Source organism: Orbicella franksi, chromosome 14, assembly GCF_964199315.1.
Source record: "Orbicella franksi chromosome 14, jaOrbFran1.1, whole genome shotgun sequence".
Classification (NCBI taxonomy): domain Eukaryota; kingdom Metazoa; phylum Cnidaria; class Anthozoa; order Scleractinia; family Merulinidae; genus Orbicella; species Orbicella franksi.
This window is the reverse complement of record NC_138158.1, coordinates 6,488,587-6,504,854: the sequence shown is the minus strand read 5'-3', so window position 1 is coordinate 6,504,854 and position 16,268 is coordinate 6,488,587. Positions and strand designations below refer to the sequence as shown.

Genomic DNA, 16,268 nt, shown 5'->3' with positions numbered 1-16,268 from the left:
TTTCCAGGAAGCATTCTTGACAACACTGGCACAAATTTCAAGAACGGGGGCTGCAGTAATGTTGATTTCAATAAATATGACCTCTTATGTTCCGGACCTCCTTTATTGCAGAACAAAGGTTTTTAAAAGGGGAACCTGTAGTTTAATTTGGTCATTGAATGAAATGTCATCAAAAGAGCTCATTAAAATGCATTAGAAAAAGTTCCACGTGCTTTTCACAGTCTATGAAAAAACTATTAAGTTTCATTTCCAGGGCTCCTGTGGATAACAGAATCATCCTTTGACACTGACTGTGTTAACCTAGCTTGAATAAAATAAAGGTGTATGTAGGTATTAATTTAAAGCAGCTGTAATCCTCAGCCCAGAGTTGATGACAAATGCGACCTATGGTTTACTTAATGGCTGGCTTCAGAAATAATTACTGAATCAAAGCTTGCCTTGGACACCCAAGCACCCACCCATCACAGAAACTTAGGATTGAAAACTGGTCATCATACTTCCCAAAGCTAAAATCTCTTGCTCTCGGAGAAAACTTTATCATTGTAAGACAAGCAGATGCAAGAAGCTGTTATCCTGAATCACTGGCCATGTACTGTAGGATTAATTTTGACTGTAGCTATCATAGTTTATTAATAGATCCAACCAGATTTACATTCATGTAATTTGTGACCAAAAGCATTTACAAGTTTATAGTACAGTTGTACATCCAATGGGCCATGCCATGGTACTAATACAGTTTGTATCAAAATGGATCTTACAAATATGAGAGGTTCCTTCAGGAGAAGATGAGAAGACCTGGGTACAAGACCAAATAACAAACACTTCTATAAACCATACTTGTGAAATACTGCTTGAAACTCTAAAACACAAGGCTTAGAAAACAATCATGAAAAAAAAAAGTTCTCTACAGCATAATTATTCCTGGTTCTATCTGTAATAAGTTATTCTCAGATTCTGTGCAATTTAGGGCTGGTAGAAAGCATGTAAAATGTCAACAGGCTAATTATTTTGATCCCAGATGAATCCCAATGAATGGTTTGTTGTGTGAACTGAAAGATATGCCTGCTACCAAGTTGAGGCCATTGGTTGTGGATTTTGAAGATATGACATCACAACAGCTGAGACAGATAATCTGAAAAGAAAATCAGAATGAGTTTAAATGCTTCAAGCATTCAGTAAAAATTAAAACACCTTTAAGTCTCTTATGCAGGACAATCTTTTCAGTTGTCACTTCATCTTTTCTTGATGATTGCATTGCAGAAGCTACCAATTTTGTAGCACTGATTGAAAATGTATCTCGGATAATCTCGTCATTCCACTACACCTATGAATAAGACAAGACAAACCACGCCAAGCATGACTAGGTAACAATGTGTTGCTGAATTTTATGCAGCACTTGCCTGATATTTAAAAAAAAAAAACTCTTGGACTTTTTAGTTGGCAGCTGCAGTAAGTCTGCTGACAAAGTCATTCAAACCAGTACATAATGGCCCCTGCTTTAAGGGAAATCTCAGTGAGAAACCCACATGTACATGTATTTTCATTGAAAGCTTGGTTAAACCTCAATAGACAATACAGTGAAGACCCCTGATTCAGCAATTTTTCACCGACAAAATCCCTTCCAAATATGAGTCTAACTCATTTCAAACATAAAAATTCACACTTGACTTAACATGTATGTAAATGATAACAATCTCTTCTAAAATCCACCTCCCCCTCCCCCAAATCACAGTGAGAGTGTGATCTTTGCCAATCTTTGGGAGACTATTTAATTATTACTGATCAGAGATGACATTTAAACTCTGGGTAATCTTTGAAAATTCTTTATCATCAAAGCCCCCATGTTATCTTTCAATTGATAATCTTTGTCCGCAGTAATTCAGTGCTGACCTTCAATCCTGGACAAAATTAGTTAGGACAATTGAGCTGGATCACGTATCCCCCATCTCCCCTAATCAATGTTGTAAAATGCAGCGCTTTTTTTTTTCAACAAAAAGGGAATTATCAACATTGTAAGTGGGGGGAGGGGAGAACTTGCTTGGTGTTCAAGTTTCTTGTCTGGGATCGTTGATCCAACTAACTACCAGTAAAATTAATTGCTTTTTTCCTTTAGGCTGTTAATCTAATGATTTCTACAGCAAATTGTATACTTACAGAAAACTACTGAACATCTGTTTGGTATCCTCTGACGAGCGTGAGTTGGAAAAAGTAATGAATGAACAATATACAGCTGCCCATGCTGCCCATTTGAGCTAGGAATAAAGTGTTGATACATAATTATTTACTATTATTAAAGAGAATGATATTTACCATTTTTACCATTTTAATCTTCTAAGAGTAACTAAAACTTATGCACCTGTAAAGAGGTTCATACTTTGCTCAGTGTAAAATTTTAAACTATTTGCTGGATTAGAAATACATTAATTTTTGTGAAGGTGAATTAATCAACATGACATGAGCGTGGGACAAAGAAAAATTCTGAGTCCCCGACAGGAATTGAACCCATGACCTCCCGAACACCGGGCGGGCGCTCTATCCACTGAGCTACGAGAACTCATGGAGAGCAAGGTCATTTAACTGAGTTCATATATGATAGGTGTCCTGCATACTGCTAGGATCAACACTATCGAATTCATCGTGAGTAGTGATAAGTTAATAAAGATGGTGAATTTTAAGCTCGGTAATGAAATGTGAAGGTGAATTAATCAACATGACACAAGTGTGGGACAAAGAAAAATTCTGAGTCCCCGACAGGAATCGAACCCATGACCTCCCGAACACCGGGCAGGCGCTCTATAAATGACCTTGCTCTCCATGAGTTCTCGTAGCTCAGTGGATAGAGTGCCCGCGTGGTGTTCGGGAGGTCATGGGTTTGATTCCTGCCGGGGACTCAGAATTTTTCTTTGTCCCACACTCGTGTCATGTTGATTAATTCACCTTCACATTTCATTACCGAGCTTAAAATTCACCATCTTTATTAACTTATCACATTAATTTTTTTTGTTATATGGCTAGCTTGGTGATCGAGTACAATGAACCAAATCATGTGCTCTGATTGGGTAACAGAGCAGACAAGATGGGGACATTTGGACCCAATTGGTACTGTTTGCTTCATTCTGCAACAGAGTGGTTATATCCTTCATTGACCAAGCTTGTTCTGACAAGAGGGCTGAATATTTGCCTTGTTTTTTTGCATGTTTATGAACCTCAACTACGTCTCAATCTATAAACATGCAAAACAGATCTTGGCCAATATTTTGACCTCTTGCTTGGTCAATAACCCATATGTACAATTATATGAAACAAAGAGAGACTTCATAATGATAAAACAATATTATTTTAAGTCTAGGGTATTGAAAGAATTGGGCTACATGGTTTACTTCCATCCCCACTTAAAAGCTGCTGCACACTAGCCGATTTTTTGTCGTAGAACTGCAGATTTTTTGTCTGGGTCAAATTGCGTTAAAATTTGTTGGGCCATCAGCTTGCTGCACATCAGCCGATTTTTTGTCATGACTAACAGCAATGAAGCTTGGGGCCCAGTCATCCAAAATCAAGATGGTGCCTATTCCACTGATGTGACTCTCATGAAATTTCCTAATTGGTTGAGGTGTGTGTGAGCCCCAACAAATTGTCTTGCTCCAGCGCACACTGGCTGACAAGGCCTGAAAAGATGTTTTGAGATCTAGCACTGTCAGATATCGCCTGACAAGCCTCGATATTGTCGCAGACTTGTCTGAATTCACCGCACACTAGCTGACAAGTGAAGTTTTTTGTCGGCCAACAAAAAATCGGCTAGTGTGCGGAGGCCTTCAATGAATTAAATATATTTCAGTCAAAGATGGCTAGATATTCAGTTTGCCAGACTGTCTAGATAACAAATCACAGCACAGGATATGACTCAACTTACTCGCTAGCCTAACTAGCCATCATGAAGGTTAACACCGAACACAACACACGCAAATATCACAAGATCGAACGTTCGATTGTGTTGGTAACATTTTTTACAGAGCAGAGGCGAAGAGCAGGAGATCTACATAATTTTTACAATGTAAATACATTTTATGGTAGTAAAACCTGTACATGAAAAATTATAGGGATTTAAAATCTCTTTTTACACATTGTGGGAACTTACTGATCTCATAAAAATTATGTTATGACGATGAGATAAACAAATTTAAGTTAACATGTTTGATTACAGATCGACTACATTCAGAAGTGTAGCGTTCTACATACCTTCATCAGGAGCCCACACATACTAAATATCATTCCTAGAAGGTTCATATACTCTGCTGTCGGATCATCTGTAGGCTTGCTAGTCACCGGCTTGTATCGGAAGATTTTTGCGGGCCTTCTAGGATCTTCTTTTGGCAACGAATACGACGCACCGGCAGGCATGTTGAATCGCGTGAGGAAGAACTTCCCGGCATGCCTTGTGCAGACATTCAATATGGCGGTCCTGAGGCAATTTACGTTCCCGGTCTAGACAACTCTCTTTGCATTGAAAGTCCATGTTTTCGAATTTTTCAGCTCGATTGAAAAGCAGATTGTAAATTTTCACTTCCAATGATTGCCTAAGGCATTTGCAAAGCTTTTATTAGGGTGTTTTTGCTCATTAAAACCTCATTCCTCGACTAGAACCAGGGGTGGTAAATTAAGGCACGAGCAAGACTGGTAACGAAAGCTATTGCAAAATATTTATACTCCACGTGGGTCGTGAATGATCATTTGCACGTAACTAGCGAGTAAACGCCGGCAAGAGAGATGGCTGTTTCTCCGACAATTTACTTGTTTTCTTGTGCCTTTTTGGTCGTTGCTTTTGCATGGCTTTCAACTGGAAAGAACTGCCAGAGTTTAGACGGCAAATGGTATAATCAGCTGGGTTCTGAGATTTTCCTAAAGCACGAAAACGATGGAAGATTACTAGGGGAGTACAGAACGGCGGTTGAGAGACAGAATGGCTCGGCCGGCGAAACTCATTCAATCCTGCTAGGTGAATATGAGAACTTAACTGTTTATGTTCAAAAATTCTGATTTGTAATATTTTCAAGCAGTGCAAGTACAAATGCAAGCTTAAATGCGATAGCTGGCATGCCTGACCATGCCTGACTTGCAAATTATCATTGATATTACACGCATTACAGGCATTACGGGTGTAATATTGTAGTGTTGCCTGTGTTGTTTAGCTTATACTGTGCTTAGTTTCGTATTTTTATCTCTTTTTTTGAGACATTGTTATGTTTTACAGGCAATGGAAGTTTTAATTATGTCCTGTGGTGTTTGGCCTTCTATCGAACAATACTTGTGATTTATTAATGAAGTCAGTGTACCGGCCGTGGGTTTCACGAGGTACACACGCGTTCAATAGACCAAGTAAAAAACCTTGGGAAACACGTGTTTCTTAATAGCCGCAAGGCTTGTTCACTTATACCAACAGTAAAATATAATGAAGCTAACAATAAGAAATAAGCCTGATTACTCATGGTGCCGTGACTAATACTATTGATCCCATACATCCTTTGAGATGGCTTTTTTTTTTTTCAGGCCGTCTCCCAGGCACCGTTGGTTTCATTCGCGTGATTAAAAAAAAAGTGACCACGTGGTGACAAATAATTGAAGACTTTCGTGCAAAAAGGGCATATATAGCATTTTGGGCCGATTTTTTTTTTTTTTTGCAGGAGCGAGCTAATTTTTGGCAGACTGACTTGGTATGACATGAAAAGCATCATTGCGCAATTGTTTTTGTTGATTTGCGCTTCGTTTTCGAGAAATAACATATGCAAGAAACTCAGTTTTCCAACGGTATCTTTTGGAGATCTTTTGTTGAGCGAAAAACAAAAGAAACCTTTTGTTTTGCTAAACGATGAAGTCACCGAAGCGTGGTATTTGCTGCTACTTTTATTATTCATATAATTATGCAAGTCTCTTACTGTTTGCTTCGTTAGCGCAAGCGAATGAGGCGCTGAACAGGCCGGATTCGTGCTTGTTTTGTCATGACACCAGTTCGATACGAGGTTGGTGGATTTTTTTTTCCGGTCTATTTCTCTACTTCTTTCAAAAATAAAAACATGTATTTAAAAAAAACCATGCTGTTGAAGCTGCTGAAAGTAACTGTTTAAGTTCGTGCTGCGTCAAAATCCACCTTCGAAGGATTCACTCCAAAAGATGCCGCTCGGAAAACTGAGTTTTTTGCATACGTTATTTCTTGAAAACGAAGCGCAAATCAGCAAAAACAATTATGCAACAATGCGTTTCATGTCAAAACAAGTCAGTGTACCAAAAATTAGCTTGATCCTGCAAAAAATAAAAATCGGCCCAAAATGCTACCTGTATATACGCCCTTTTTGTATGAAAGCCTTAAATTGATGATCGTGCGATGAGTGAATCTCTGCTGTTGGGCAAGTTGCTAATCACAGTTTGTTTGCAAGTTTGTTGAGTTTCGCACTTTCTAACAAGATGGAATCCAAGATATGTTACGGAGAAGAGTACAACAGATGCAAATCCATCGCATGGATAAGATTTGTCTCTAACGTGGAACTTTTGAGGAATTTGCAAACGCTGTGCTGCAAACTATTGTGCTGCAATACATTTTCACGATTTTCAGAAAAACTGCAAAATTAAAGACCTGTGTTAAAACGTTTGTGAAAACTAATTAAGCCAAACCCCGCTAAATAATTCTATAACCAAAATAGATTGGAGGGAGAGCAATATGTTGTCAAAGAATGGAAGAAAGCAGAAATAGCTGTTATTACAGTTGAGCCTGCAGTCCAATATTCTTTTGTTTAAGAAGGCATACAAACAAGGCGAACAAGTCAATACAAAGCAGAATTGACTCTTTCACCTCATTTGTATGTCAAACTGCTGAAAACTGTAATAACAGCTATTGCTGGGGTAGTAAAAGGGTGAGTCAGCTCTTTCTCCCCAAGATCCATTTGAAGAAATTGACAATGTCCTTCAGCTGTAAGGGCAAATAGGTGGTGTCATGTATTCTGTTTAGCTCTGTAATCAAAGGGCAATTGTAGTAGAATCTTGTCCTTTCCACTTTCCTGTCACTGCATTTTATTTTAACACACTTGTATTCAAGTCGTCAAGCAGAGAAATAAAAACACAAAATATTACCTAGAGAACCAGACATTTAATGCATTCAAATTGACTAGAATTGTTCACATCAAATTAATTAAAGACCCATATTCTTAGCCCTCTAATCAGTGGATTTAAGTATAACATTGTGATTTTCCTTTGTGATAGGTACTGCACCCTATGACTACCCAGGGGCAGCCTTTGCTTTCTCAGTTGTCTGGCGTAATGGCTCCTCAACAACTGTGTGGACTGGTCAGTGTCTTGTCTGTGAAGATGGACATGAAAAACTTTTAACTTCATGGCTGCTACGTTCCAAGGTCGATACATGTATAGACAAGTGGCAATCCACCCGGATTGGACGTGACACATTCACTAGATATGAACAACGCGATGGCCCTCGCAAACCAGATGTAACAAATACGAAAACTTCTCCAAATATTAATACAATAATCAAGAATTGGGACCCTGAAGGTCAAAACAAGCCTTGTAACCTTAATGGAAAATGGTACAATCTTTTAGGTTCTGAGATGATTTTAAAGCAGGGAGAAGATAGTGTTATTAAAGGAGAGTACCGGACTGCTGTTGAGCGAGAAACTGGGGCTGCAGGAACAAGTCATTCCGAGGTGTTAGGAATTGGTCAACTCGGCGGCTCAAGCAGCACTTTTGCTTACTTTGTGGTATGGAAGACTGGTTCATCTGTCACAGGGTGGGTGGGGCAGTGTCACATCTGTGGGGAAAATAACACAGAGATCATTGAAAGCACATGGCTATTGCGAAGCAAGATAGATAAGTGTAGTGACAACTGGAAGTCAACTTTATATGGTGAGAATAGCTTCACCCACACGGAAACAAATCCAGGGCCGAGGAAAGATGATGACACCCATACGCCAGAAAGGAGTGGAGAGGAAAACCCAAAAGCTTGTAAAGGATGCCAGCTTTTGTTTTCTTTCACCCTCTTAGGTTTGAGTGTGGTCATTGCATCAATGAAGTGGTATTGATGTCAGTAAAAATGTGTGTAATTTGAGAGTGGCCCACTTCTAGGAAAATATCAAAAATTTTGTGAAGTAACTATTGGGTATACATAATCAATTGTTAATGTTGGTAGGTATGGTCCTCAGTGGGGAGATTTGCATGTGAATAAGTTGGGGATATTTGTCGGAAAATTTGAATTAAACCCCCAAAGGAGACCGATCTGGGTGTGGAATTACTTTGACCTATCTAGTAGATAGGAAAATATAAATATTAAATGTTGTTGAATTAGAAGCACACTTTTTTGACCAGCTTTAGTCCATTTTAATTTGAATACACTTTATGTATATTTTTCCATGAAACAGCCCAGTCATTGGCAAAATTAATAGTTATTTAGTACTAGTGCTGCTTCAAGAAGTCTACATACTACATGTACATATAGTAATTTGTTTGTGTTTGTTACCACTCTTACTTTTATCTATGATTTTTGTGTCACATAATTAACAATAACCATAGTCAATTACTACTGACCAATCAGAACTTGTGTAGCATTATGCCATTAAAAATGATCATACATTAGCATACAATGTTAACAATAGGTTAAAACATGACTTAGGTCAAATGAACCACATGTACATGAAACTTTTACAAATATTTACAAATATTCCCATTTTGTGTAATTAAAAGCATCACTTGAAGCCTTGTGTGCTACATAGGTACAGATAAAGTAAAAAGTCTGCATACAAGCAAAGTGGTCCATCAGGCTAGCGCTTATCTCTTGTTTCTGTTGCATGAAGCGATTAAGAATATTTCTACTCTCCCCTGGATGGGATGCTAGTCCATCGCAGGGCTACCCACAGCATTAAATTTGCCGGTACCCATTTATACACCTGGGTGGAGAGAGGCACTGTGAGAGTAAAGTGTCTTGCCCAAGAGCACAACACGTTTCCTCTTGTCAGGGCTTGAACCTGAACTGCTTGATCCATAGGCGAGCACACTAACAATGAGGTTTCTGTGCCTCCACCACAGATAGAGTAGATGATTAACTGGCATTGTGTTTGAATGTTTTGGAACATTGTTTGTCACAGGTTGTTAACTGCTTTTGTATTTGTTATTTAACTGACTGAATGTATATATTTTGTGTTATTTAATGTACCAGTATCTACTTTTAAACTGGTTTTGTTAATAACAATTAAAAGTGACAAACGATGTTAAGTTCTTGTAACAACTGAGAGGGACTGGTGAAGAGGAATGACACCCTTGCTCATTTCCCAACAAATTAAAATTAATTTGGAATAATTTACAAGTTATAAGAGATGTTGCACTTAACTGATTATGTTGAAGTTTATGTCAGTTCCTTGAAATGGTATCAAGGAGGGGAGATTGGAATGAGTGATGCTCTTTTCCCACAGGTCATATCAACCTTGATCCCAGGCTCTCTCTCCTCTCCTCGACAACAGGGGAGGCAAGGGAGCGAGAGCCTGGGAATGAGACTGAGTTTACATGTTCTGCCTGCATTGTTTCATTAAGGCAGAATCATTCCTTTTTGCAAAACACTATTTTCCAGCACGGGTATAATTAACAGTCAGCCAGGGCTGATCTTTTCCCTTAAAAGGTCTTTTCACACCTAACTTGGTTTAAAGGGGAAAAAAAAGATTGTTCGTAACAATGTGAATGGAGTCCAACAGACAAATTAAAAAAAATTTAAAAAAACACGCGGAGTCCGCCTTTGGGGGCTGAACGCCATGCCTTTCCGAACCGAAGCTCGGACTGTAACCACTGGGCTACAGGGAGACTCCTTGAATTGAGTAGCAAATTTAATGGTACCTATATACACATGAAATGTAGTTTTTATTGACAGACCAAACTTGTTTTGGAATACGTAGTGTGAAAATTATGTAAGACCTTGTAAAAATGGGAAACACTTTGAAAAAAAGAGTCACACTTGTAAAAATGGAAAACACTGGAAAAAAAATCACACTTAAAAAAAAATGGGTCACACTTGGAGATATGCGTTACATTTAAAAATTTGGTCACACTTGGTAATATGCGTCACATTTGGAAATATCGGGTCACACTTGAAAAAATAGGTAACACTTGGAAAAATGGGTCACAATTAGAAAAGTGGCTCGCACTTAGAAAAGTAGGTCACACTTGAAAAAATGGGTCAATTAAACAATAGGTTGCAGTTGAAAAAACTGGCTTACATTTGGAAAAATGGGTCGAACTTAGAAAAGTGGGTCACACTTGGAAAAGCAATTAAGATCAGTACTTTTGCAGGTCTTTGCCTATTGGATACAAAGCTAATAAAGAGCGGCTTAAATGAAATAACTAAGACACGGCGAGATGGGTATAATTAACCATCGGCCAGGGCTGACGTTTTTCCGTAAAAATTCTTTTAACACCTAACTTGGGTCAAAAAGGAGAAAAAAGAAGATTGTACGTAAAAATATGAATGGAGTCCAACAAACAAATTAAAAAAAAAAATTTTTTTTAAATTTGAAAAAAATACGAGGAATCCCCCTTTGGGGGCTGAACGCCATGCCCATCCGAACCGAAGCTCGGAAATGTAACCACTGGGCTACAGGGGGACTCCGTAAATTGAGTAGCAAATTTAACGGTACCTATATGCACATGAAATGTAGCTTTTATTGACAGCCCAAACTTGCTTTGGAATACGTACTGTGAAAATTATGAAAGACCTTGTTTAAGTGATAAAGTTTTTTTGAAATCCATTATTAAATCTTTCATGATGTAATTCACGAGACTCTGAAATACCCAGCAGGACATGGGCTCTAATTCCCGGGTACGTCTGGTGCTGGTGCTAATCAGATTACAGATCTGTCATGTTTTTGTGGCGCATGAGCCGTTTAGCATTTGACAGAATAATTTAATGCGGTAAGCCAGATCAACCATATATGCCCTGGTTAAAAAAGTTGAAATAGTTAATATAACAACCAGAGGCTTCGCTGTTTATGCATCGCGCGAAATTCGATCAAAGAACGGGTGAGGCGAACTAGCTAGAGCATGGCGGCAAATGTTCTGTTCGCCTCTATCGATCAAGGTTGCTCGATCCGAGCCAAATTTGATTCGCCATGTCGAGCGAATGGTTTCATAAGCCTCTAGAGTTCATAGAAAGTGATTCCTTTCCGTTTTCAAAAAGTTTATATTTTTGATCTGTCTGATACAAATGGCGGGTTCGTGGATCCATCGTGGTCATCGTGGTTTCAATCGTTGAGAAAGAAAGACACAGTTATTGTTGCTACTCTCTTCGGAATAGTTTGAAGAGTGTTAAAAACGAAAGATCCTGGATGCCGATAAAATAGAGAATTTCAACCGATCGGAGCGATGGGTCACACTTGGAAAAACTAGTCACACTTGGAAAAAGAGTCACGCTTGGAAAAGTGGGCGACACTTAGAAAAACTTAGAAAAGTGGTAGGTCACTTTTAGAAAAGTAGAAGACTCTTTTAACAAGAACACATCAAAATAGAGGTTTTAAGGAGGTGCAAGTGAACTGTACGTGAGAAGGTTACTTTATGAAAATGAACCAAAATTTAGAGAAGGCTAGCGTGCCGGATCGCTTGTCAAGAAACGCACGCACCAGTTTGTTATATTTTTAATTAGTTCTTTCAGCTTGTTAACACTGATTGCTGTCGGTCATGTGTAAATGACTTTGAGATAAAAATACACAGTTTTAAATTTGCAAACCACGTTTCGGATGACCAACACCCATATGGACTGCTCAGTTGCAAATACAAATGTACCGCTAGTCGGTGTGATGTAAGAGCGTACTTTCATAGAATATATGAATACTAAATAACAACATGAATATGAAGCACAAGAAAATACAATGTGTAAATCCGAATACAAAAGCGAACAGAGTAGTATTATATTCTTGAAACTTCAGTTTGTTCTTTAGATTTCATATGTATGTAAATACAGTTTGTTTTAGGCAAAAGTCATAATAGTATGTATCAATTTGTTTGCTCTTGTCTCTTACTTGTTGGAAAAAACTCAACAGGTTCGACACTTACAACAGAAATAATCGTAAAGATTACAGTAATAATTAAATGAGCTTTGTTCCTATTGGTGGATTACGAAGGCAATAATCTAAGAATAAATTGGTGTACGGCAGCCATTTAGCAAGGATGACAATTTTCACATGCAGCTTTATCGTTAATCAACCATGGCATATCCACGATTTAGTCTATCGGTAACTTTCATTGCCATACTAACTACAATTTTTTGTATTTCTGGAATTTTGGCCGTTCTACAAAATCTGGCCGTTCTTTTAGTTGTCCGAAACATTCACTCACTGCGATCTACAGCGCGTTATTTTATGGCATCACTCGCTGCGGCAGAACTTCTCTCCGGATTCACTGGCAATCTTCACTTTGCCTTAAATCATTCTAGAAAAGAAAGCATCAACCTAGGAACTGAGAGTGCGGTATTTTGCTTTACTACAACATCTGTAACCTTAAGCTTGAGTAATGTTGCGTTGGATAGATACATCGCAATAACTTCTCCTTTGCAGTATCACAACAGAATGACCTCGGCAAGAAGTTTAATTTTGATAATGTTCTCGTGGTGTTTGGCCGTATTGGGCGCAACTACGGTATACCTTGTTCCTGAACAAAACTTGATACAAATATGGATTTGCCAAGCGATAATTGCCGTGCCTATTCCATTTTGCGTAATAGCTTTCTGTTATTTCAGAATCTATCAAGCAACGAAAACTTCTTTTCCCGTGCGAGATAACATAACAGAGGCTCAACAAATCGCGGAAAACAAGCGGCAGAGGAAAACAGCAAACACATTTGTAATTATCACGGGACTGTTTATTTTGCTCTTCATGCCAAGTTTCATTTATGACTGTGTCTTCCTAGCCAATCCTCCGGATCTGAGTGACGTAAAAAGCGGAAGTTCCTCAAGAAAAGTTTGGATTGCACTAGTTGCGATTTCTTATTTCAGCGCGGTTCTTGATCCTTGGGTTTATGCAATAAGAATGCGCGATTTTAGAATGGCTTTGAAAGAACTCTTCCGCTGTACTAGATACCTCTCCTAACTGCAAACAGTTAAAAGGCGTTCAAACCGAGGACACCATATTGCCGACTGAAGGAAAGTCGAGCAATTGTTGACCGTGAAATATTAATGGCAACACCTCTCACAGCACTGGGCCCCGTCTCCCTGAACTGGTCAATCTACAAGATTTGTACGATTGTTCTAGATCTACAAGCTAGAGGAATATCTTGTACGGTATTCAAAGTATCTAAAGCACCAGCTAGTTATTAAAAGACGTTAATAATAAAGATAACACAGAAGATATGTATGGGTGTCTAAAGGAAAGGGGAAACAAAACATAGTGGAGCTACTCCTGATAAATGGGAAAAAGTGACGAGATTAGCAAAGTTTGAGGAATTGCGCCTACAGCTTTTTTTTAATGTAAATTCACTGTTCAAATAGAATGTTAGAATTGAAGAAAGCGGTGAAAAGGCTTTTGTTACAACTGTAACAAAAATAACTTTACAACTGGTAAATCCATCAAGCAGTATTGAATGCAACGAGTCCATCCCGGCGAAGGAACCTGTTAGTGATGCCTCAATAAGATAACAAGAACAGGCGAGCAAGTTTATCACAGTTCCATCATTTATTGAGAAAACCAATCTATGCTCTCAGTTTTGTCAAAAGAGTTAAAGACAATATTCCGTCCTGAAAGAATAAGATAGTGTTGACAGTGACGCTTTAATATATCTAGAATTAAGAAAGCCACCTCAAAAAAAGTAAGAAATAAAATACTTAATAGATAAAAAAGGTACGCCATACGTACATGTGACTACACTGTTCGTTTTATCTTTAATTTTTTATTCAATGTGTGAAAATTTCGCCTAGCAATGACCCAACGGAGATCTAACACTTTTACTTCATAGCTGTAAGTGTGCTGTCAGTGATGCAAATAATGTTCCTTGTTTGCCGGCTTAACGTGAAGCAAAACCGAATACATGTATCAAGTAATTTACCCGTCAAAGAGCCACTTCAGAAAAGACTGAGGCTGTTTGCACAACACCTGTTTTTTTTTTTAGGGCGGGTGTCGGGTTAGTAGTGGCATTGTCAGGTTCATTAATAAACCCACCCGTATCGACTATTAAGTTTTTTGTCATATATCTACAACCGAAATAGATCACATGCGAGAAAGCAATTGCACCCAAACAAATTATTTTAAACCAAGGCTGTTCCTATTGGCTGATTATCATGGCAAGATGTAAAAAAATAAATTAATGTAAATAGCGTGGATGACAATTTTAACAGTTTTCTTTCATTTACCTCTCAAAACAGCGCTGAGTGACAACCTAACCTAACATAACTGAATAGATTATTTTCAAACCGTACTTTTATATCACTATCTGCCTTCCCCTTGTCTACCATGGCATGTCCACAATAACATCTATCGATACCTTTCACTCCAAAGTTAACATCTGTATATTGTATTTCTGGAATCTCGGCCGCCGTGGAAAACCAGTCCGTTGTTTTGTCTGTTAGGAATTTTCGCTCATGTTCACTCGCTGCTGCAGAACTCCTGATGGGACTCATCGCTTATCTCTACTTTTCCTTAAACCATTCTAGAAAAAAAATTGTGTCCATGGAAACCGAAACGGTCATGTGGGGTTTCACTATGATTTCATTTACGACTCTTTTTTAAACAACAACAAATCAAAATAGAGGTTTTAAGGAGGTGCAAGTGAACTGTATGTGAGAAGGTTACTTTATGGAAATGAACCAAACTTTAGAGAAGGTTAGCGTGCCGGATCGCTTATCAAGAAACGCACACAACACTTTGCTATATTTTTGATTAGTTCTTTCAGCTTGTTAACACTGTTTGACATCGGTCATGTCTAAATCTGACTGACTAAGTTAACGAACAGAGTAGTGTTAAATATTCTTAAAACTTGAGCTTGTTCTTTAGACGGTGGGCGTTGCCGCTGTAGAAAGGTTAAAATAGGAGGAAATCACGGTATGGACTGTCGGCCAAAACGAAACTGAAAAAGCGGCTGCTATAAAGTTGTGGCCGTTAGTGGAGGTTTGACTGTAATATTGTTGCGGCACAGTTGCCGGAGCTGAACGGGGCCACCAATAGCAACTACAGACACATATAAAGCTAAAAAATTGCTTTACTCACAACCAGAGTCCCCCTTGACCAGGGGCAACGCATTTGCACAACGTGCGAGTGCAAGGTCGTGGGTTCAAGACCCAGGGGGACTCAGAGTTTTTTTTTCTCCCATACTCGTTTGAAAGAAAAATAATTTATCTTTTAAATAACTTGAAAGGTGTTTCTTTTTTTTTTGTTTAAGGCACAAGTTAATCTTGAGGACAGGGAAAAATGGCAGTTCTCGAGAATCGCCACTATAGAGAAGTAGGGGTGTCACATGCTTTGTTTTTTTTTTCGGAGGGACAACATTTTTATCTTTAAAATATGCTCATTGTAGCATAGCAGTACCCAACACAATCAAAATATATCGATAACACAGAAACCAACCAGAAACAGACACCAACGACGTGCAGTACGGATCAAGTTTTGTGACTTTTTACAATATAACATAGTGTTTCATATAAACTGTTTGTCAGTCGTTTGATTAACTGGTCGTTGTGGAGAGGTCATTTTGGTAGTTTGGGACGTGTTTGGGTGGGCGTTGCCGCTGTAGAAAGGTTAAAATAGGAGTGAATGTATGGACTGTCGGGCGGAACGAAACTGAAAAAGCGGTATCCATAAAGTTGTGGCCATTAGTGGAGGTTTGACTGTAATATTGTTGCGGCACAGTTGCCGAAGCTAAACTGGGCCACCAATAGCAACTACAGACACGTATAAAGCTAAAAAATTGTCTAACTCACAACCAGAGTCCCCCTTGACCAGGGGTAACGCATTTGCACAACGTGCGAGTGCAAGGTCGTGGGTTCAAGACCCAGGGGGACTCAGAGTTTTTTTTTCTCCCATACTCGTTTGAAAGAAAAATAATTTATCTTTTAAATAACTTGAAAGGTGTTTCTTTTTTTTTTGTTTAAGGCACAAGTTAATCTTGAGGACAGGGAAAAATGGCAGTTCTCGAGAATCGCCACTATAGAGAAGTAGGGGTGTTATACGCTTTTGTTTTTTTCGGAGGGACAACATTTTTATCTTTAAAATATGCTCATTGTAGCATAGCAGTACCCAACACAATCAAAATAT

General features: G+C 38.5%; 2 protein-coding genes across 2 annotated transcripts; one reads left to right on the top strand and one right to left on the bottom strand.

Moving 5' to 3' along the window:
• Positions 1–585: 585 nt before the first annotated feature.
• Positions 586–4,427, bottom strand: LOC145468189 (PAT complex subunit Asterix-like). Its single transcript, XM_081451867.1, has 3 exons — positions 4,237–4,427; positions 2,155–2,252; positions 586–1,132 (listed from the first exon to the last, which is right to left on the bottom strand). The coding sequence occupies exons 1-3, from the start codon at positions 4,396–4,398 to the stop codon at positions 1,066–1,068; spliced, it is 327 nt and encodes a 108-aa protein (XP_081307993.1). The 5' UTR covers positions 4,399–4,427; the 3' UTR covers positions 586–1,065.
• A 306-nt stretch (positions 4,428–4,733) lies between these two features.
• LOC145468137 (uncharacterized) lies at positions 4,734–8,747 on the top strand. The gene is made up of 2 exons (XM_081451823.1): positions 4,734–4,993; positions 7,249–8,747. The coding sequence occupies exons 1-2, from the start codon at positions 4,765–4,767 to the stop codon at positions 8,076–8,078; spliced, it is 1,059 nt and encodes a 352-aa protein (XP_081307949.1). The 5' UTR covers positions 4,734–4,764; the 3' UTR covers positions 8,079–8,747.
• Positions 8,748–16,268: the final 7,521 nt, after the last annotated feature.